Here is a 24,111-nt window from a genome sequence, read left to right on the forward strand (position 1 = left end):
TCGAGAACCAGAGGACACAGATTTAAGGTGATTGGCAGAAGAACCAAAGGTGACATGGGGAAAAACTTTTTACGCAGTGAGTGGTTAGGATCGGGAATGCACTGCCTGAAAGGGTGGTGGAGGCAGATTCAATCGTGGCTTTCAAAAGGGAATTGGATGAGTACCTGAAGGTCAAACATTTGCAGGGCTACGAGGGAAGGATGGGGGAGTGGGACTAGCTGAAGTGCTCTTGCAGAGAGCCGGCATGGGCCGAATGGCCACATTCTGTGCTGTAACCATTCTATAATTCTACGAACACGTTAAACCTTCATAGAATAATTACCAGCCATTTTTAGACTGGAAACTTAACCCTGCCGTTTCACTTTCAGTCAGGAACAGATCGCAGTTTGACACCAATCTCTGATTTGACAGCACGTTTCCAGCATTCACCGTTGTTCTTCCTGACTCTAAACACAGGTGTAAAGGAGCCTTCTGTTCCGTGCCCAGGAGCTCTGATCCATGAAAGAGAACGGCTGGGACACATTCCTTACAGGCCTCAAGATTAACCTGCACAGGGACATTGCTGTCAGTGAAGAGAGACGAGAAAGACCAAAGTGCCGTTTGCCCCTCTCGGTGTGGCCCTGAAGGACGGTGTCCAGGCTGTAGATCTGTTCCCGCCGTACGATCCTCCCCCCAGATTGTCCTTTCTGAGCTCCAGCCAGGTGATGCTAAACACTCAGGTGGGAACGACAAAAATCCACAACAATGTGTTTAAAGCAAAGCTGATTTATTTGACATATATCCAGAATATTAATAACCCCTGTAACTGGGCTGGTGTTTAACATCAGCAGAAACAAACCCCAGTTGTCAGTGTAAACACGATTCAGTCCTGGATGTGATTAACAGTAGCAAAAACAGCAGAATCCAACCCCTGCAGTCACTTGTGAACTCGCTGGTGTTTCAGCAGGTGGGATGAATTAGTGAATCCCTTCCCACACTCAGAGCAGGTGAACGATCTCTTCCCAGTGTGAATTCGCTGGTGCTGCAGCAGGGTGGATGACAGAGTGAATCCCTTCCCACAGTCAGAGCAGGTGAATGGTCTCTCCCCGGTGTGAACTCGCTGGTGTGTCAGCAGGTCGGATGACCGAGTGAATCCCTTCCCACACTGCGAGCAGGTGAACGGCCTCTCCCCAGTGTGAACTCGCTGGTGCTGCAGCAGGGTGGATGACTGAGTGAATCCCTTCCCACAGTCAGAGCAGGTGAATGGCCTCTCCCCGGTGTGAACTCGCTGGTGTGTCAGCAGGTTGGATGAACACGTAAATCCCTTCCCACACTCTGAGCAGGTGAATGGCCTCTCCCCAGTGTGAACTCGTCGATGAATTTCCAGCTCAAACGGGTAGTTGAATCGCTTCCCACAGTCCCCACATTTACATGGTTTCTCCCTGGTGTGACTGCGCTTGTGTTTCGACAGGCCAGAGGATCGGCTGAAGCCTCGTCCACACACAGAACACGTGTATGGTTTCTCCCCGCTCTGAACGATGCCATCTGCTTCCATGCTCAAAGGTCCGGATGAATTGAGCGACTCAGTCAGATATTGAAGTGATGTTTGGTTTGAGTTTCCCGTCTGCAAATCCTCCCCTTCCAACACCCTGCAAAATGAATTTAAAACAGGAAAAAGGGGTGAGAGAGAACCCACAAAAACACAAAGGCAGGTTGTGAAATTGAGCTGAATAAATCTGGGAATTTGTGGGGCCGGCACGAGAAAAAAGTGACCATGAAAACTGCCGGATTGTCGTAAAAACCCAACTGGTTCACTAATGTCCTTCAGGGAAGGGAACCCGCCACCCGGTCTCGGCCTATACAAGACTCTGGCCTCTATGGGAGGAGAGAGCGCGAGGCGGGAGAGGGAGGCGTGAAAGAGAGCGACTTTATACATCTGTAACTCGACTAGAACTTTGATAGCACCTCCCAAACACGCGACCTCCACCACCTAGAAGGACAAGGGCAGCAGGTGTACGGGAACACCATCACCTCCCAGTTACCCTCCAAGTCACACACTATCCTGACTTGGGCATATATCGCCATTCCTACATCGTCACTGGGTGAAAATCCTGGAACTCCTCGCCTAACAGCATTCTGAGAATACAAAAACTGTCCACAGTACTCCAGGTGTGGTCTCACCAAGGCCCGATATAATTGCAGTAAAACTTATTTACTCTTATACCCCAATGCATTTGTAATAAAGGCTAACTTACCATTTGCTTGCTGTATCTGCATGTTAACTTTCTGTGATTCGTGTACAAGGACACGCAGGTCCCTCTGAATACCAACATTTCCAAGTCTCTCACCATTTAAAAAATATTGTTTTTCTTTTTTTCCCACCAAAGTGGATAACTTCACATTTCTCCACATTATATTCCATTTGCCCCATTCCTGCCCACTCACTTAACCTGTCTATATCCCTTTGCAGGCTCTTTGTGTCCTCCTCACAGCTTACTGTCCCACCTAGCTTTGTATCGTCAGCAAACTTGGATACATTACACTCGGTCCCCTCATCGAAGTCATTGATATAGATTGTAAATAGCCGAGGCCCAAGCACCGATCCTTGCAGCACCTCACTAGTTACAGTCTGCCAGCCCGAAAGTGACCCGTTTATCCCTACTCTCTGTTTTCTGCCCGTTAACCAATCCTCAATCCATGCTAATATTTTACCCCCAACACCATGAGCCTTAATTTTGTGTAATAATCTCTTGTGTATCATTCAGTGATTCTATGAAATCTGCGTTCTTCCCACTCGGGCCTCTTGTGCAACCCCCACTCCCTCGGCTCCACCATTGGCAGCCGTGCCTTCAGTTACCTCGGCCCCAAGATCTTTGACCGAGCTTTTGGTCACCTGTCCGAATCTCTCCTTTGGCTCAGTGTCAGTTTTTGACGGATTTCGCTCGTGAATTGCCTTGGAACGTTTTACTATGTTAAAGGCGCTATGTAAATGCAAGTTGTTGTTGGTGTGCTGCCATTGGCCTCAGCTTTGCCAGACAGAATCAGCCAGGGACGGCTGCGGTGCTGCTCCCCATGGTCAAAATGCTGGCAGCTCAGAATTACCACTCGGTAAGGTACTGGAGGGTAAACAGTGACTGGGGCCGAACCCCACCATCACACAGCACCTTCAGTATAGGCTCACAGCTCAGAATTACCACGTGGCAAGGTACTGGAGGGTAAACAGTGACTGGGGCCGAACCCCGACCATCACGCAGCACCTTCAGGAGAGAAAGGGAGAAAATTCCGATCCTGCGATGAATCTGGATTTCAAACGGTGAAGATATGGCGAGGAGGGGGAGTGTGTGGGATGGGGGATTTACAGATTAGGAGGGGCAAGAGAGGAAAGAATGTTCCAGAGAAACTAGAACTCTCTGTTCAGAATTTCTATCCTGTACGGACATTGATGACTTTTGTAAATTATGAAGACAGGTTGCATAGACTAGGATTCTATTCCCTTGAATATAGAAGATTAAGCGGCGATCTAATTGAGGTGTTTAAGATGATTAAAGGAGTTGATCGGGTAAACAGAGAGAAACTATTTCCTCTGGTGGGGGAGTCCACAGCAAGGGGACATAACCTTAAAATCAGAGCCAGGCCGTTCAGGGGTGATGTCAGGAAGCACTTCTTCACACAAAGGGTACTGGAAATCTGGAACTCTCTCCCCCAAAAACTGCTGCGGCTGGGGGTCAATTGAAAATCTCAAAACTGAGTGTGCGAGGTTTTTATTAGTCAAGGGTACTAAGGGTTACAGAACCAAGGCAGGTAGATGGAGCTAAGATAAAGATCAGCCAGAATCTAATTGAATGAGGCAACAGGCTCGATGGGCTGAATGGCCTCTTCCTGTTCTTACTTAGAGTGATGACTTTTGTAAACAGCCTTTACAGGTTATTAGGAGGGGAGGATATGCAGTCAGGATTAATCCTGGGCCCCTCTTGTTCCTATGATAGACTCAACCAATCACACAGCTCAGTGTCAGATTGAATTATTCCTCTCTCCAGCCTGCAACCGAAGAAACGTAACACTGAGGCTGAAATTCCACTTCCGTGAGCCGGGGATGCAGGCAGTGCTGGGCACAGAGGGAGCTGCAAACCGGGTTCAGAGTGGGCACGCTGGGATTGCCCTTGACCTGGGTTTTACAGTGAGCATATGCTGGGGAACAAGCTCATTGGAAAACAGATGGATACCCAGCCCCGGGACTGCCCGTGGGGATCCCAGCCCCGGGACTGCCCGTGGGGATCCCAGCCCCGGGACTGCCCGTGGGGATCCCAGCCCCGGGACTGCCCGTGGGGATCCCAGCCCCGGGACTGCCCGTGGGGATCCCAGCCCCGGGACTGCCCGTGGGGATCCCAGCCCCGGGACTGCCCGTGGGGATCCCAAACATGGGACTGTACAGGTGGATTCTAACCTTGGGACTGCACATGGGGATTCCAACCCAGGGACTGCACATGCGGATTCCAAACCTGGGACGAAACATGGGGATTCCAACCCTGGGACTGTACATTGGGATTCCAATCCTGGGACTGCACATGGGGATTCCAACCCGGGGACTGCACATGGGTATTCCAATCCTGGGACTGCGCATGGGGATTCTAACCCTGGGACTGTACATGGGGATTCCAACCCTGGGACTGTACATGGGGATTCCTACCCTGGGACTGTACATGGGGATTGCAACCCTGGGACAGTGCATGGGGATTGCAACCTTGGGACTGTGCATGGGGATTCTAACCCTGGGACTGTGCATGGGGATTCCAATCCTGGGACTGTACATGGGATTCCAATCCGGGGACTGTACATGGGGATTCCAATCCTGGGACTGTGCATGGGGATTCTAAACCTGGGGCTGTACATGGATATTCCAATCCTGGGACTGCACATGGGGATTCCTACCCTGGGACTGTACATCGGGATTCTAACCCTGCGATTGTACATGAGGATTCGAACCCTGGGACTGTACGTGGGGATTCCAACTCTGGGACTGTCCATGAGGATTCTAAACCTGGGACTGTACATGGGGATTCTAACCCTGGGACTGTACATGGGGATTCCAACCCGGGGACTGTACATGACGATTGCAGCCCTGGGACTGTACATGGGGATTCCAGCCCTGGGATTGTGCATGGGGATTCCAGCCCTGGGACTGTACATGGGGATTCCAACCGTGGGACTGTACATGGGGATTCCAACCCTGGGACTGTAAATGGGGATTTCAACCCTGTGACTGTACATGGCGATTCTAAACCTGGGACTGCACATGGGGATTCCAACCCAGGGACTGCACATGGGCATTCCAACCCTGGGACTGTACATGGGGTTTCCAATCCTGGGACTGTGCATGGGGATTCCAATCCTGAGACTGTACATGGGGATTCCAATCCGGGGACTGTACATGGGGATTCCAATCCTGGGACTGTGCATGGGGATTCTAACCCTGGGGCTGTACATTGATATTCCAATCCTGGGACTGCACATGGGGATTCCTACCCTGGGACTGTACATCGGGATTTTAACCCTGCGACTGTACATGAGGATTCGAACCCTGGGACAGTACGTGGGGATTCCAACTCTGGGACTGTACATGGGGATTCTAAACCTGGGACTGTATATGGGGATTCTAACCCTGGGACTGTACATGGGGATTCCAACCCTGGGACTGTACATGGGGATTCCAATCCTGGGACTGTACATGCGGATTCTAACCCTGGGATTGTACATGGGGATTCTTAACCTGGGACTGTACATGGGGATTCCAACCCTGGAACTGTACATGGGGATTCCAACCCTGGGACTGTACATGGGGATTCCAACCCTGGGACTGTACATGGGGATTCTAAACCTGGGACTGTACATGGGGATTCTAACTGTGGGACTGTCCATGGGAATGCCAGCCCTGGGACTGTACATGACGATTGCAGCCCTGGGACTGTACATGGGGATTCCAACCCTGGGACTGTCCATGGGGAACGCAGCCCTGGGACTGCACATGGGGATTCCAACCGTGGGACTGTACATGGGGATTCCTGTCCTGGGACTGTTCATGGGGATTCTAACCCTGGGATTGTACATGGGGATACCAACCCTGGGACTGGACAGGATGATTCTAACCCTGGGACTGTACATGGAGATTCCAACCCTGGGACTGTACATGGGGATTCCAGCCCAGCGACTGTACATGGGGATTCTAACCATGGATCTGTACATGGGGATTCTAACCCTGGGACTGTACATGGGGATTCCAACCCAGGGACGTCACATGGGGATTCCAACCCTGGGACTGTACATGGGGATTCCAACCCTGGGACTGTACACGGGGTTTCCAACCCTGGGACTGTACACGGGGATTCCAACCCTGGGACTGTACACGGGGATTCCAACCCTGGGACTGTACAGGGGGATTCTAATCCTGGGACTGTACAGGGGGATTCTAACCCTGAGAGAGCACATGGGTATTCCAACACTGGGACTGCACATGGGAATCCTAACTCTGGGACTGTACATGGGGATTCCCGCCCTGGGACTGTACATGGGGATTCTAACCCTGGGACTGTACATGGGGTTTCTAACCCTGGGACTGTACATGGGGATTCCCGCCCTGGGACCGTACATGGGAATTCCAACCCCGGGACTGTACATGGGGATTCCAACCCCGTCACTGTACATGGGGATTCCAACCCTGGGACTCTCCGTGGGGATTCCAACCCTGGGACTGTACATGGGGATTCTAAACCTGGGACTGTACATGGGGATTCTAACTGTGGGACTGTCCATGGGAATGCCAGCCCTGGGACTGTACATGACGATTGCAGCCCTGGGACTGTACATGGGGATTCCAACCCTGGGACTGTCCATGGGGAACGCAGCCCTGGGACTGCACATGGGGATTCCAACCGTGGGACTGTACATGGGGATTCCTGTCCTGGGACTGTTCATGGGGATTCTAACCCTGGGATTGTACATGGGGATACCAACCCTGGGACTGGACAGGATGATTCTAACCCTGGGACTGTACATGGAGATTCCAACCCTGGGACTGTACATGGGGATTCCAGCCCAGCGACTGTACATGGGGATTCTAACCATGGATCTGTACATGGGGATTCTAACCCTGGGACTGTACATGGGGATTCCAACCCAGGGACGTCACATGGGGATTCCAACCCTGGGACTGTACATGGGGATTCCAACCCTGGGACTGTACACGGGGTTTCCAACCCTGGGACTGTACACGGGGATTCCAACCCTGGGACTGTACACGGGGATTCCAACCCTGGGACTGTACAGGGGGATTCTAATCCTGGGACTGTACAGGGGGATTCTAACCCTGAGAGAGCACATGGGTATTCCAACACTGGGACTGCACATGGGAATCCTAACTCTGGGACTGTACATGGGGATTCCCGCCCTGGGACTGTACATGGGGATTCTAACCCTGGGACTGTACATGGGGTTTCTAACCCTGGGACTGTACATGGGGATTCCCGCCCTGGGACCGTACATGGGAATTCCAACCCCGGGACTGTACATGGGGATTCCAACCCCGTCACTGTACATGGGGATTCCAACCCTGGGACTCTCCGTGGGGATTCCAACCCTGGGACTGTACATGGGGATTCCAACCCCGGGAGTGTACATGGGGATTCCAAACTTGGGACTGTACATGGGGATTCCAAACCTGGGACTGTACATGGGGATTCCAAACCTGGGACTGTACATGGGGATTCCAACCCTGGGTCTGTGCATGTGGATTCTTAAAAAAAAACATGGCGGCGCGCATGGACGCAGCAGCTTTGTCTCTCCCGAGACTGAGCGTTTTTACCCTCTTTCTGAGTCTCTTCTGGACTCTGCTGATATGGGAATTGAGGGCAGACCTACTGTACAGCTGGCAGACGCTCCTCGATATCGGGGCCAACTGCGTGCGGCTCACATTCGGCGCCGTCGATCTGCCTCCCGACATCGCCCGACTCCCGGGACCAGCGTGGCATCCTTCCCCAGCCGGAAGTCGGCGCAGACAACGCAAGCAGAAGCAGGGTAAGAGGGCCGGAATCCAAAATAGGCTGAAGAGGGCCCCACACAAACCCTCCCTCCCAAGTATTTTCCTGGCCAACGTCAGGTCACTAGAAAATAAAATGGATGAGAGCAAACTTGATCTCTCCTCACAGAAAAGGACAACGGAATGCTGCGCCATGATCTTCACAGAGACCTGATTGAACAACGGCATCCCTGACACCACCATCCAGCTAGAAGGACGCCCGGTCTTCCGCGCCGACAGAACTGCAGACTCCGGTAAGAGCAAGGGAGGCGGTTTGTGCATTTACACTAACAATGCCTGGTGCACTAACACGGACATAATCGATAGATCCTGTTCGGCTGATTTGGAATTCCTCATGGTAAGGTGCAGACCCTTCACCTGCCTCGGGAATTCACGGCTGTTATCATCACTGCGGTCTACATCCCACCACACGCTAATGCTAAACTAGCACTGAAGGACCTCTACAGGGCCATCAGCAAACAACAAACTGCGCACCCAGACGGAGCTTTTATCGTCGCGGGGGACTTCAATCACATAAACCTAAAATCTGTACTACCGAAATTCCACCAGAATGTTTCCTGCCCCACAAGAGGGGAGAACACACTGGATCAAGTCTACACGAGCATTGTAGATGCTTATAAGGCCATTCCCTGCCCCCACCTTGGGAAGTCTGACCACCTCTCCCTGTTTCGAGCCCCGGCATACAAACCACTCATCAAAAGAGTGAGAACATCAGTGAGATCAGTGAAAATATGGCCAGAGGGGGCAGTCTCAGAGCTTCAGGATTGCTTCAAACGCACTGATTGGGGCATGTTTGCCCATAATGACATCGAGGAATACGCATCCACAGTGCTATTCTACATTAACAGTTGCGTCGAGGTCGTCACGACCCATAAAAATATATCAGGACATACCCCAACCAGAAACCCTGGATGAACGGAGAGGTCCGCTCGCTGTTGAAAGCACGCGACGCAGCATTTAAATCTGGCGACGCGGCGGCTTACAGTGCAGCTAGGACCAACCTAAAAAAGGGTATCAGGACTGCCAAAAGGAAACATACACTGCGGATAGAGGATCATTTCCACAACAACTCGGACCCCCGGCGCATGTGGCAAGGCATCCAGTCCATCACTGACTACAAGAGTAAAAACACCAGCCCCCCCGGTTAGCGATGCCTCCCTTCCGGAGGAGCTTAACAACTTCTACGCTCGCTTCGACAGGGACAACAAGGAGCTGGCTACCAAAGCCTTGCCACCCCCGGAAGACCAGGTGCTCACTCTGTCGACCTCCGACGTAAGGGGTGTTCTACGCGGAGTGAACACACGAAAGGCTGCTGGACCTGATAGCATCCCTGGACGGGTACTCAAGGAATGTGCTGATCAGCTGGCTGATGTCTTCACCGCCATCTTCAATCTGTCATTGGCCCAGGCAGTAGTCCCTACATGCTTCAAGACCGCTACCATTATTCCTGTGGCAAACCAAACGGCTGTGACGTGCCTGAACGACTATCGACCTGTCGCACTCACACCCATCATAATGAAGTGTTTCGAGAGACTGGCCCTGGCTCACATCAAAGCCAGTGTTCCCGCCTCTCTTGACCAACACCAGTTTGCCTGTCGTGCAAACAGATCAACGGAGGATGCAATCACAACTGCTCTACACTGAGTCACTTAGATGGTAAAGAGACCTACATCAGAATGCTTTTCATAGACTACAGCTCAGCATTCAACACTATCGTCCCCAACAAGCTGGCCACCAAACTCCACACTCTTGGCCTGAACACTTCCCTCTGCAACTGGACCCTGGACTTCCTAACAAACAGACCCCAGTCTGTCAAATTAGGTAACCACACCTCCCCCCCACTGACCCTGAACACGGGGGCCCCACAAGGATGTGTGCTGAGCCCCCTCCTCTACTCCCTCTTCACCCACGACTGTGTGGCTGTTCATGGTTCCAACACCATCAAGTTTGCGGATGATACCACGGTAGTAGGCCAGATCACCAACAACGATGAGTCAGCCTACAGGGAGGAGGTCCAGCATCTCGTGAAGTGGTGCGCCGATAACAACCTGGCCCTTAACATCAAGAAAACCAAAGAAATCATTGTGGACTTCAGGAAGTCTAAAGGCAGAAGTCACACCCCCATCCACATCAACGGGGCTGTGGTGGAAAGGGTAGACAGCTTTAAGTTCCTCGGAGTCCACATCACGGAAGACCTCTCCTGATCCCTCAATACAGGTAGACTATCCTTTATCCGAAAACCTCGGGACCAGCCGTGTTTCGGTTTTCGGAAAATTTCGGATTTCGGAAGGTATTTTATAAGACTGGGAAATTTGTCGGGGGTGGGTCGGCGGGAGTCGGGGTCGGCGGGGGTCGGCGGGAGTCGGGGTCGTGCGCACGACTTACGCTGACCCTCTGCTCAGCGTAAGTCGTGCGCCACTCTGGTCATGTCGTGCGCATGAGTTACGCTGAACGAAAAAACCTTTGGTTTTTAGAGGGTTTCGGTTTTCAGAAGTTCGGATAAAAGGTAGTCTACCTGTACCTCCTCTCTGGTGAAGGCGGCCCAGCAGCGCCTATATTTCCTAAGGAGGCTGAAGGGATGTAACCTGTCACCCCTGATCCTCTCTAACTTTTACCGCTGCACAATAGAGAGCATCCTGACGAACTGTATCACAGTATGGTATGGCAGCTGTAGCTCCTATGACCGGAAAGCCCTGCAGCGGGTAGTCAAAACTGCCCAATGCATTACCGGCACCCGGCTACCGACCATAGAGCACATATACCAGAAACGCTGTTTACGGAGGTCACGGACCATCATCAAAGACCCTACCCACCCCAGCCACAGTCTGTTCGCCCTCCTGCCATCTGGGACACGCTACAGGTGCATTTGCACCCGAACGACCAGATTTAGGAACAGCTTCTTTCCCAGGGCTGTCATCCTACTGAACTCCACAAATAAACTCTAAAGCCTGCACATCTGCCAATGCACTTTATTATGGTTATGTTTATGTTAATGAATGTTGAATGTTTAAATGTCTTAATCTAAATGTACACTCTCGGGAGCCGCAAGCCTACATTTCGTTGTACTGCACCTGTGCACTAACAATGACAATAAAGTTGATTATTATTATTATTATTCAGGGGAGGAGAGGGAGGGGAACCAGTGAGTGTAGAACTGAATAGCATCCCTGGGACTGTCCGTGGGGATTCCAACCCCGGGACCGCCCGTGGGGATTCCAACCCCGGGACCGTCCGTGGGGATTCCAACCCCGGGACCGTCCGTGGGGATTCCAACCCCGGGACCGTCCGTGGGGATTCCAACCCCGGGACCGCCCGTGGGGATTCCAACCCCGGGACCGCCCGTGGGGATTCCAACCCCGGGACCGCCCGTGGGGATTCCAACCCCGGGACTGTCCGTGGGGATTCCAACCCCGGGACCGCCCGTGGGGATTCCAACCCCGGGACCGTCCGTGGGGATTCCAACCCCGGGACCGCCCGTGGGGATTCCAACCCCGGGACCGTCCGTGGGGATTCCAACCCCGGGACCGCCCGTGGGGATTCCAACCCCGGGACCGCCCGTGGGGATTCCAACCCCGGGACTGGACATGGGGATTCTAAGCCTGGGACATTGCATGGGGATTCTAAGCCTGGGACATTGCATGGGGATTGCATTCCTGGGACTATCCATGAGGATCCCAACACTGGGACTGTGCCTGGGGATTCCAACCCTGGGACTGCACGTGGGGATTCCAACACTGGGACTGCACGTGGGGATTCCAACTCTGGGACTGTCCGTGGGGATTCCAACCCCGGGACTGAACCTGGGGATTCCAACCCCCGGACCGCCCGTGGGGATTCCAACCCCGGGACCGCCCGTGGGGATTCCAACCCCGGGACCGCCCGTGGGGATTCCAACCCCGGGACCGCCCGTGGGGATTCCAACCCCGGGACCGCCCGTGGGGATTCCAACCCCGGGACCGCCCGTGGGGATTCCAACCCCGGGACCGCCCGTGGGGATTCTAACCCTGGGACATTGCATGCGGATTGCATCCCTGGGACTGTAAATGAGGATGCCAACGCTGGGACTGTACGTGGGGATTCCAACGTTGGGACTGCACGTGGGGCTTCCAACCCTGGGACTGCCCGTGGGGCTTCCAACCCTGGGACTGCCCGTGGGGCTTCCAACCCTGGGACTGCCCGTGGGGCTTCCAACCCTGGGACTGCCCGTGGGGCTTCCAACCCTGGGACTGCCCGTGGGGCTTCCAACCCTGGGACTGCCCGTGGGGCTTCCAAACCTGGGACTGCCCGTGGGGCTTCCAAACCTGGGACTGCCCGTGGGGCTTCCAAACCTGGGACTGCCCGTGGGGCTTCCAACCCTGGGACTGCCCGTGGGGCTTCCAACCCTGGGACTGCCCGTGGGGCTTCCAACCCTGGGACTGCCCGTGGGGCTTCCAACCCTGGGACTGCCCGTGGGGCTTCCAACCCTGGGACTGCCCGTGGGGCTTCCAACCCTGGGACTGTCCGTGGGGCTTCCAACCCTGGGACTGTCCGTGGGGCTTCCAACCCTGGGACTGTCCGTGGGGCTTCCAACCCTGGGACTGTCCGTGGGGCTTCCAACCCTGGGACTGTCCGTGGGGCTTCCAACCCTGGGACTGTCCGTGGGGCCTCCAACCCTGGGACTGTCCGTGGGGCCTCCAACCCTGGGACTGTCCGTGGGGCCTCCAACCCTGGGACTGTCCGTGGGGCCTCCAACCCTGGGACTGTCCGTGGGGCCTCCAACCCTGGGACTGTCCGTGGGGCTTCCAACCCTGGGACTGCACGTGGGGATTGCAACCTTGGGACTGTACGTGGGGATTCCAACCCTGCGACTGACCGTGGGGATTCCAGCCCTGGGACTGCACACGGGGATTCCCGCCCTGGGACTGCACACGGGGATTCCAATCCTGGGACTGCACACGGGGCTTCCAACCCTGGGACTGTCCATGGGGCTTCCAACCCTGGGACTGTCCATGGGGCTTCCAACCCTGGGACTGTCCATGGGGCTTCCAACCCTGGGACTGTCCATGGGGCTTCCAACCCTGGGACTGTCCATGGGGCTTCCAACCCTGGGACTGTCCATGGGGCTTCCAACCCTGGGACTGTCCATGGGGCTTCCAACCCTGGGACTGTCCATGGGGCTTCCAACCCTGGGACTGTCCATGGGGCTTCCAACCCTGGGACTGTCCATGGGGCTTCCAACCCTGGGACTGTCCATGGGGCTTCCAACCCTGGGACTGTCCATGGGGCTTCCAACCCTGGGACTGTCCATGGGGCTTCCAACCCTGGGACTGTCCATGGGGCTTCCAACCCTGGGACTGTCCATGGGGCTTCCAACCCTGGGACTGTCCATGGGGCTTCCAACCCTGGGACTGTCCATGGGGCTTCCAACCCTGGGACTGTCCATGGGGCTTCCAACCCTGGGACTGTCCATGGGGCTTCCAACCCTGGGACTGTCCATGGGGCTTCCAACTCTGGGACTGTCCATGGGGATTGCAACCCTGGGACTGTCCATGGGGATTCCAACCCTGGGACTGTACATGGGGATTCCAACCCTGGGACTGTACATTGGGATTCCAACCCTGGGACTGTACATGGGGATTCCAACCCTGGGACTGTACATGGGGCTTCCAACCCTGGGACTGTACATGGGGATTCCAACCCTGGGACTGTACATGGGGCTTCCAACCCTGGGACTGTACATGGGGATTCCAACCCTGGGACTGTACATGGGGATTCCAACCCTGGGACTGTACACGGGGATTCCAACCCTGGGACTGTACACGGGGATTCCAACCCTGGGACTGTACACGGGGATTCCAACCCTGGGACTGTACACGGGGATTCCAACCCTGGAACTGTACACGGGGATTCCAACCCTGTGACTGTAAATGGGGATTCGAACCCTGGGACTGTACATGGGGATTCCAGCCTGGGACTGTACATGGGGATTCCAACCGTGGGACTGTACATGGGCGTTCCAGTCCTGTAACTATACATGGAGATTCAGCGCCTTCTGGGGAGATGGGGAGAAATTCGAAGTTTTGGAGAATCTGAATGAATTAACTGATTGACTGATTTCCTCTCCCGGGCACTAGGACCAGCTTGGGAACAGACACTGAAGCCCTACCCACTCTTTGTTCGTGACCAAAATAGCCGCGCATGGGCTTTGCTACTCACTGAATCAAGATGGCGGCGGTTATCCTGGGCTTGTGAGCAGGAGACGCCTCGAAGCTGCAAACGCGGGATCTTCAGGTTCTTATTCGGGGCTTCCGGCCTCCATTAGTTGTTTACGAAGCCTCCCCGCCCACGCCCGGTCCATTACTCCGCTCCGTTCGGGCGCTTTTGATTGACTATCCGGAGCTGATCCGCAGCCCACCTTCACCAACCTTGCGGTGGGCGCATGCTCCAAATCCAGGCGTTCCCGCGCCTGCGCTCTGAGCTCCTGTAGTCTGGGTGCGGCACATTCTCCCCCGCGGGGAATGCTGGGTAAAGGCCTCGCCATTGAAAGCCCACATTTGTGAATAGAACAGGATTTACTGAGATTGCATTGAGCATTGAACCATGTTCATTCTGGCAGTTAGAGTGTGTTTCTGCTGTTCTGAATAACCCTGGGCTGGAGATTAATATTCTGTATAAATATTGGTTAAATCTGCTTTGTTTCAAAAACATTGCTCGAGTATTTGATTTCTCCATGATAAGAGGAGACTATTTGATGTCCTGTTATCAACTGTTCCTTTTTTGCGCCCATTCTTTCTCTAACTTATATCACTTCTCACCTAGTTCATCCTCTACCACATCTAACCCGAAGCTTGTTCCGTTTGAGTACATGGCTTGTGGGTGTCATAGACTGAACTGCAGTGTCTCACTTTACACTCATCTTAAGGCCTAGCCAAAAAGGCCATTAACTGGTCCAGGCAGCGGGCGGTCGAGGGGGTCATTCGGCCCGATTGCTGGCCTCTCTTCCGCGGCCATGTTCGCGCCCGGGTGGCCCTGGAGATGGAGCACGCGGTGTCCGCCGGCACGCTTGAGTATTTCCGCGACCGGTGGGCGACGCGGGGACTGGAGTGCATCATCACCTCGGCCAACCAATTTTTTATTTAATTTGTTACGGTTCCTTTAAAGTTTTATTAGTTACAGACAATTTGTTTAATCACCCCAGCAAAAGAGTACACTCATCTGAGATTCCTTTCAACCACCGCTTTATAGAACTATCTTGCATTAGATTTGAAATCTGTTATTTTCTGCATCATTTAACCCTTTTTGGTCCGGTCTTGTTGGTTTAATCTCTTGTTACTAACATTCCTTGCACTATTCCTTTAATAAGAACATAAGAAATAGGAGCAGGAGTAGGCCAGTCGGCCCCTCGAGCCTGCTCCACCATTCAATAAGATCATGGCTGATCTGATCCTAACCTCAAATCTTCTATCACTCTCCATCCACCCAAACCCATGTGATCTCCCGGGAGAGGCGAAAAACCAGCTAAAATACCCAATGGCCAATTTGGGAGAAAAAATCTGGGAAATTCCTCTCCGACCCATCTAGGCGATCGAAACTCGTCCAGGAGATCACTCTGTCCCTATATTTTCTACAGTACTTACCTTCTGTAAAGGCGATCTCCACCCCAGCCAGGAACAGGAGTAAAACCATCTCCTGAAATCTAACACAGAATTAGAACACAAGATGTAGGAGCAGAACCAGGCTACATGGCCCCTGGGCCCGCTCCACTACCCACAGGGCAATGACCATTCCGAACCTAGACTCATGTCCAATTTCCTGCCCGCTCCCCGTAACCCTTAATTCCCTTTACTTCTAGGAAACTATCTATTTCTGTTTTAAATTTATTTAATGATGAGCTTCCACAGCTTTCAGGGGCGCAAATTCCACAAACCTACCACCCTCTGAGTGAAGAAGTTTCTCCTCATCTCAGTTTTGAAAGTGCAGCCCCTTATTCTAAGATTATGCCCCCTAGTTCTAGTTTCACCCATCATTGGGAACATCCTCACCGCATCCACCCGATCAAGCCCCTTCACAATCATATGTTTCAATAAGATCGCCTCTCATTCTTCTGAACTCCAATGAGTCGAGTCCCAATCTACTCAACCTCTCCTCATATGACCACCCCCTCATCCCCGGGATTAACCGAGTGAACCTTCTTTGTACTGACTCGAGAGCAAGTATGTCTTTTCTTAAGTATTGACATCAAAACTGTATGCAGTATTCCAGGTGCGGTCTCACCAATACCTTGTACAACTGCAGCAATACCTCCCTGTTTTTATATTCTATCCCCCTAGCAATAAAAGCCAACATTCCATTGGTCTTCTTGATCACTTGCTGCACCTGTATACTAACTTTTTGAGTTTCGTGCACCAGGACCCCCAGATCCCTTTGTACTACAGTACTTTCCAGTTTCTTGCCATTAAGATAATAACTTGCTCTATGATTTTTCCTGCCAAAGTGCATAACCTCACACTTTCCAGTATTGTATTCCATCTGCCAAATCTCTGCCCACTTACTTAGCCTGTCGATGTCCCTTTGCAGGTTTTTTATGTCCTCCTCACTCACTATTTTCCCTCCCATCTTTGTATCATCTGCAAACTTTGACATGTTACACTCGGTCCCCTCCTCCAAATCGTTAATACAGATTGTAAAGAGTTGGGGACCCAGCACTGACCCCTGTGGAACATCTCTAGTTACTGATTGCCAGTTTGAGAACGAACCATTTATCCCAACTCTCTGCTTTCTGTTAGAGAGCCAATCCTCCACCCACGCCAGAATATTACCCCCAACCCCGTGATTTTTTATCTTGAGCAATAATCTTGATGCGCTATCAATCAATTACTCATAAAAGACTGAGAGTTAAGAGAGTAACTAAAGGCTTTTATTAACAAAAGAATGAAGGTCTGCCTCGAGTGGTCGACCGGTCCAGAAATACAAAGGGCTGGGGAGCAGTCACCTTTATACTAGGACTTGTGGGAGGAGTCAGCCGAGGCATGTCCAGGCATGTACACAGTGGAATACAAACAGTGGTTTACCACATTCACCCCTTGTTTAAAGTTGAGTCCGGCGGGGTGAAGTGTATTAAAAGTTAGTGTATTGGAGCCTCTCCGGAGGTCTTGTCTGCCGCTGTGATCGGCGTGGCGACGGCAGGGGTAGTGGAGCTTCCGGCGTCGAGTCCTGCGTGGGCTGTGGCACAGGCGTGTCGTCCTCGTAGATGTCGAGCGGGTCGCGGGGCCCAGGCCTGCCGTCTGCTGGGGCTGGATATCGGATCGTGGGGGGGGGGTGGTAGTGAGTAGTGGGTTACTGCGGCCCCCGAGGGTGCAAGGTCTCTTATGGAGACTGTGTCCTCCCGCCCGTCCGGGTATGCAATGTAAGCATACTGGGGGTTGGCGTGGAGGAGGTCGACCCTCTCGACCAGGGGGTCCGTTTTATGGGTCCTCACGTGCCTTCTCAGTAGGACCGGCCCTGGGGACGTCAGCCATGGCGGTAGCGATGTCCCCGATGTGGACTTCCTTGGGAAGACAAACATTTTCTCATGAGGGGTGGCGTTAGTGGCAGTGCAGAGCAGTGACCGAATAGAGTGGAGCGCATCGGGGAGCACATCCTGCCAGCGGGAGGTTGGAAGGCCCCTAGACTTTAAGGCTAGCAGGGCGGCCTTCCAAACTGTCGCATTTTCTCTTTCCACCTGTCCGTTCCCCCGGGGGTTGTAACTGGTGGTCCTGCTTGTGGCAATACCCCTAGTTAGCAGGTACTGACGGAGTTCGTCGCTCATAAACGATGAGCCCCGGTCGCTATGGATATAGCTGGGGAAACCGAACAGGGTGAAGAGGTCGTTCAGACATTTAATGACCGTGGCACTGGTCATGTCCGGGCAGGGGATGGCGAACAGGAAACGGGAGTACTCATCAATAATATTGAGGAAGTACACATTGCGGTCGGAGGAGGGGAGAGGCCCTTTAAAATCAACGCTCAGGCGCTCGAAGGGGCGAGTGGCTTTTATCAGGTGGGCCCTGTCTGGTCTATAAAAGTGCGGTTTGCACTCAGCGCAGACTTGGCAGTTCCTGGTCATGGTCCTGACCTCCTCAATAGAGTAAGGCAGGTTGCGGGCCTTGATGAAGTGGAAGAACCTGGTGACCCCCGGGTGGCAGAGGTCATTGTGGCGGGCCCGCAGTCTATCGATCTGCGCGCTGGCGCAGGTGCCACGCGATAGCGCATCCGGGGGTTCATTGAGCTTCCCGGGCCGGTACAAGATCTCGTAATTGTAGGTGGAAAGTTCGATTCTCCACCTCAAGATCTTGTCATTTTTGATTTTGCCCCTCTGCTTGTTGTTAAACATGAAAGCAACTGAACGTTGGTCAGTGAGCAGGGTAAATCGTTTTCCGGCCAGGTAGTGCCTCCAATGACGCACAGCCTCCACAATCGCCTGGGCCTCCTTCTCAACAGCGGAGTGTCTGGTCTCCGGGCCTTGGAGGGTTCGTGAAAAGAAGGCCACGGGTCTCCCCGCCTGATTGAGGGTAGCGGCCAGGGCAAAGTCGGACGCGTCGCTTTCCACCTGGAAGGGGATGGATTCGTCCACTGCGTGCATGGTGGCTTTGGCAATGTCTTCCTTGATACGGTGGAAGGCTAAGCGGGCCTCTGCCATCAAGGGAAAAGAGGTGGACTTGATCAGCGGATGGGCCTTGTCCGCATAGTAGGGGACCCACTGGGCATAATAGGAGAAAAACCCTAGGCACCTCTTCAGGGCCTTGAGGCAGTGGGGCAGTGGGAGTTCCATAAGGGGACGCATCCGATCGGGGTCGGGGCCGATGACTCCGTGTTCCACAACACAGCCAAGGATGGCGAGGCGGTTTGTGCGGAATATGCACTTCTCCTTGTTATATGTCAGGTTCAGGAGTTGGGCGGTGCGGAGGAATTTTTCGAGGTTTGCGTCATGGTCCTGCAAGTCACGGCCGCAGATGGTCACATTGTCCAGATATGGGAAAGTGGCCTGCAACGCATTTTGATCTACCATCCGGTCCATCTCCCTTTGGAAGACGGAGACCCCGTTGGTGACGCCAAAGGGAACCCTAAGGAAGTGGTAGAGGCGGCCGTTTGCCTCAAAGGCAGTATACTGGCGGTCCTCAGGGCGGATAGGGAGCTGGTGGTACGCTGATTTCAGGTCAATGGTCGAGAAGACGCGGTACTGCGCGATCTGGTTGACCATATCAGCTATGCGGGGGAGTGGGTAGGTGTCCAGCAGGGTGTAGCGATTTATTGTCTGGCTGTAGTCGATGACCAGGCGCTGCTTCTTGCCGGTCTTAACGACCACAACCTGGGCTCGCCAGGGGCTGGTGCTGCCCTCAATAATCCCTTCCTTCAGGAGCCGCTCCACTTCGGTTTTAATGAAAACCCTGTCCCCGGCACTGTATCGCCTGTTCTTTGTGGCGATGGGCTTACAGTCGGGGGTGAGGTTAGCAAACAGTGGGGGGGGGGTGACTCTGAGTGTGGAGAGGTTGCACCTGGTGCGCGGCGGGCAATTTGGGAGCTGCTGGCTGCGGACTGTGAGTGGGGGTAGGGGTCCACCGTACGCCATCGTAACACTTTTAAGGTGGCACTGAAAATCTAACCCCAGCAGGACGGCAGCGCAGAGGCCGGGCAGGACCAGAAGTTTAAAATGATCGTACACGGTCCCGTCTACTACGAGTGTCACTACGCAGTAGCCGCCGATGTCCGCCGACTGGGACTCGGAGGCCATAGAAATCCGCTGGTGCGCAGGCAGGACTGGGAGAGAGCAACGCCACACCGTGTCGGGGTGGATGAAGCTCTCCGTGCTCCCAGAGTCAAAAAGGCAGATTGTATCGTGGCCATTTACCATAATGTCCATTGTGGAACTGGCCAGCTGGTGCGGTCTCGCTTGGTCCAGTGTAACGGATGCCAGCGTATGGGTCGGTGTGTCGCTGCGGGTATCAGATGAGGCGGTGTTGGGGGCCTGCTGCGTTCCGGCTGTCGTCCAAGATGGCAGCGTCCATGATCCCCATGTGGCTGGAGGCGTCCAAAATGGCTGCTGCACCGGTGGTTCGCACATGGCCGGGGAGGCCCAAGATGGTGGCCCGCATGGCCCACACGCGGCGCTGCTGGGGTTCGGGGTGGCTTTGGCCCTGCAGACGTTAGCGTAGTGTCCCTTCTTCCCGCAGCCCGAGCAGATCGCGTTTTTGGCCGGGCAGCGCGCTCTGGGGTGTTTTGCCTGGCCACAGAAGTAGCATTTCTGGCCTTGGGGCACTGCTGTCTGGCCTTGGGACACTGCTGCGGTAGTTGGGCCATTGCTGGGGTGTGGCTGGGGTGGCACGGCGCTATGAGGCGGTCCTACCGTGTCCCAGGCTGTCATTCCCCGCGGCGTCCACGGTGCAGAAGAGTAGGCATCCATGCCCCGGTAGGCTGCATCCAATGATAGTGCGAGTTCAGAGGCCTTGTTGAGGTCGAGGTCACTCTGCTCCAACAGTCGCTGTCGGGTGTAATTGGATCTGTGGCCCGCTACAAAAGCGTCCCGGATAAGTTCCTCTGTGTACACGGCGGCCTTTACATCCTTACAACCACAGGCCCGGCCAAGCACAGACAGTGCCTGAAGGTATTCCACGGTCGATTCCCCAGGTTGTTGTTTACGACTCCCCAGAAGGTGCCTGGCGTACACTTCGTTCACTGGGCGCGTGTACTGGTCCTTGAGGAGCTTGATAGCGTCCGCGTACGAGGTCGCGTCTTGGATGACCGAGTACACTCGGTGGTTCACTTTGGAGGTCAGGACATCCAGTTTGTCCTCGTCCGATTTGATTGCTGCGGAGGCGGTCAGGAATTTTTCGAAACACTTAAGCCAGTGAGTAAACTTGGTGGATGAGTCCGCCTCCCGATGATCTAAGTCCAGGCATGCTGGTGTGAGGATCTTCTCCATTATAAAAATGTTGTTAATAAAATTGATGCGCTATCAATTACTCATAAAAGACTGAGAGTTAAGAGAGTAACTAAAGGCTTTTATTAACAAAAGAATGAAGGTCTGCCTCGAGTGGTCGACCGGTCCAGAAATACAAAGGGCTGGGGAGCAGTCACCTTTATACTAGGACTTGTGGGAGGAGTCAGCCGAGGCATGTCCAGGCATGTACACAGTGGAATACAAACAGTGGTTTACCACAAATCTTTTGTGTGGCACCTTGTCAAATGCCTTTTGGAAGTCTAAATACACTACGTCCACTGGTTCCCCTTCATCCACCCTGTATGTTACGTTCTCAAAGAACTCAAGCAAATTTGTCAAACATGACTTCCCCTTCATGAAACCATGCTGAGTTTGTCCCATTAAATTATGTTTATCCAAATGTCCTGTTACTGTCTCCTTAATAATGGACTCTAACATTTTACCAATCACAGATGTTAAGGCTAACAGGTCTATACTTTCCAGCCTTCTGCCTACTACCCTTTTTAAATAAGGGTGTTACATTAGCAGCTTTCCAATCTGCCGGGACCTTTGCTGAGTCCAGGGAGTTTTGGAAAATTATTACCAATGCATCCACAATCCCTAACGCCACTTCCCTCAAGACCCTAGGATGTAAGCCATCAGGTCCAGGGGATTTATCCGCCTTGAGTCCCATTATTTTATCAAGTACCACTTCCTTAGTGATTTTAATCATATTTAGCTCCTCCCCCCCTAGAGCCCCCTGTTTGTCCAGTGTTGGGATATTCTTAGTGTCCTCTACCGTAAAGACTGATACAAAATATTTGTTCACCGTTTTTGCCATCTCCATGTTTCCCACCATTAATTTCCCGGTCTCATCCTCTAAGGGACCAACATTTACTTTAGCCACCCTTTTTCTTTTTATATAACTATAGAAACTTTTGCTGTCTGTTTTTATATTTTTTGCTAATTTACTTTCATAATCTATCTTCCCTTTCTTAATCAATCTTTGTTTCAAATACTTAGGATTACACAGGATATATGGCACAGAAACGGGCCATTTGGCCCAACCAGTCCATGCCGGCGTTTATGCTCCACTCGAGCCTCCTCCCGCCTTTCCTCATCTAACTCTATCAGCATAACCCTCTATTCCCTTCTCCCTCATGCTTGTCTAGCCTCCCCTCAAATGCATTTATACTATTCGCTTCAACCACTCCCTGTGGTAGCGAGTTCCATGTTCTCACCACCCTTAGCATAAAGAAGTTTCTTCTGAATTCCCTATTTGATTTCTTGGTGACTATCTTATATTGATGGCCTAGAGTTAGGCTCTTCCCCACAAGTGGAAACGTTCTTTCTGTATCTACTCTATCAAAACCTTTCATAATTTTAAAGACCTTTATAATATGGCGACCAGAACTGTACGCAGTACTCTAAGTGTGGTCTAACCAAGGTTCGATACAGGTTTAGCATAACTTCCTTACTTTTCAATTCTATACCTCTAGAAATAAATTCCAGTGCTTGGTTTGCTTTTTTATGGCCTTGCTAACCTGTGTCGCAACCTTTAGTGATTTGTGTATTTGTACTCCGAGATCCCTTTGTGCCTCCACCCCACCTAGACTCACACCCTCCAAGTAATAAGTGACCTCCCTATTCTTCCTACCAAAATGTAATACCTCACTTTTATCTGTGTTGAACTTTATTTGCCAATTATATGTCCATTCTGCAAATTTAATGTCCTCCTGTAATTTGTTGCAGTCCTCCTCAGTATTGACAATTTGGTGTCATCCACAAATTTAGAAATTGTGTTTTTGATTCCAAAGTCTAAATCGTTATTATAAATTGTGAACAACAGCGGTCCCAGCACTGATCCTTGTGGAACACCGCTACCTACCTTCTGCCACTGTGAATAGCTACGTTTTACCCCTACTCTCTGCTTTCTGTCTTAAAGCTATCCATTCTGCTACTTCTCCCCTGACTCAGCATTCTCTGACCTTGCTCATCAATTTATTATGGGGTACCTTATCGAAGGCCTTTTGTAAATCTAGATAGATTACATCTACTGTGTTACCATTGTCTACTCTCTCTGTTACCTCTTCAAAAAATTCAATGAGGTTGATCAAGCAAGACATTCCCTGTTGAAATCCATGCTGACTATTCATTACTATATTTTTTATTTCTAGATGTTCTTCTATTTTCTCCTTTAGTAGGGATTCCATTATTTTCCCTACCACCCATGTTAAGCTGACTGGTCTATAATTCCCTGAACATGTTCTATCCCCCTTCTTAAATATCGGTATTACGTTAGCTATCCGCCAGTCCTCTGGCACTATACCTTTTTCTAACAAATTATTAAATACACATAGTAATGCCTAGATGGAATCCATCTGGACCAGGGGTTTTATCCTCATTGAGTTTGATTAATTTAATTAATATATCCCCTTTTTTATTTTAAATGCACTTGTCTCATTACTAATCTCATCATCCCATGTCATGTCCACCTGTTCTATCTCCCTGGTAAATACTGAAGCAAAATAATTATTTAATATTTCTGCCGTCTCTCTATCGTTACCTGTGGTATTATCCTGACTATCCCTTGATGGCCCTCTTCCCATCCCAACCTTCCTTTTCTTGTGATGTGCCTATAAAATATTTTACTATTTTGTTTTATGTTCCTTGATAATTTAATTTCATAGTTCCTCTTTGCCTCCCTAATTGTGTTTTTTTTACTTCTCTCCTAATCTTTTCATATTCTCTCTTATCATGCACTCCCATGCTGTCTGTGTACTTAATGCATGTCTCTTTCCTTACCCTCAATTGTTCCCTTATGGCTTTATTCATCCATGGAGTCTCATTATTGTTTACGATAGCAAAATACTGCGGATGTTGGAAATCCGAAATAACAACAGAAAATGCTGGAAAAACTCAGCAGGTCAGGCAACATCCGTGGACAGAAATTTGAGTTGACGTTTCGGGTCGAACCCTTCTTCAAAACTGGAAAGAAAAGATGGATCGGAGGCAGGGCTGCGATCGGACAAAAGAATAAAAGAAACAAAAGAAGTAAAAAAGAGACAATGAAAGGTGTTAGAAGCTAGACGAGATGGTAATAGGCTGA

At 52.1% G+C, this 24,111-nt stretch overlaps 1 protein-coding gene across 1 annotated transcript; it reads right to left on the reverse strand.

The window, feature by feature from the left end:
* Nucleotides 1-749: 749 nt before the first annotated feature.
* On the reverse strand, nucleotides 750-14,527 carry LOC147119893 (uncharacterized). Its single transcript, XM_085985295.1, has 2 exons — nucleotides 14,264-14,527; nucleotides 750-1,628 (listed from the first exon to the last, which is right to left on the reverse strand). The coding sequence occupies exon 2, from the start codon at nucleotides 1,532-1,534 to the stop codon at nucleotides 917-919; it is 618 nt and encodes a 205-aa protein (XP_085841421.1). The 5' UTR covers nucleotides 1,535-1,628; nucleotides 14,264-14,527; the 3' UTR covers nucleotides 750-916.
* Between the last annotated feature and the right edge of the window lie 9,584 nt (nucleotides 14,528-24,111).

This window comes from Somniosus microcephalus, chromosome 4 (genome assembly GCF_052327205.1).
Source record: "Somniosus microcephalus isolate GS21.2 chromosome 4, FLI_Smic_1.0, whole genome shotgun sequence".
NCBI lineage: Eukaryota > Metazoa > Chordata > Chondrichthyes > Squaliformes > Somniosidae > Somniosus > Somniosus microcephalus.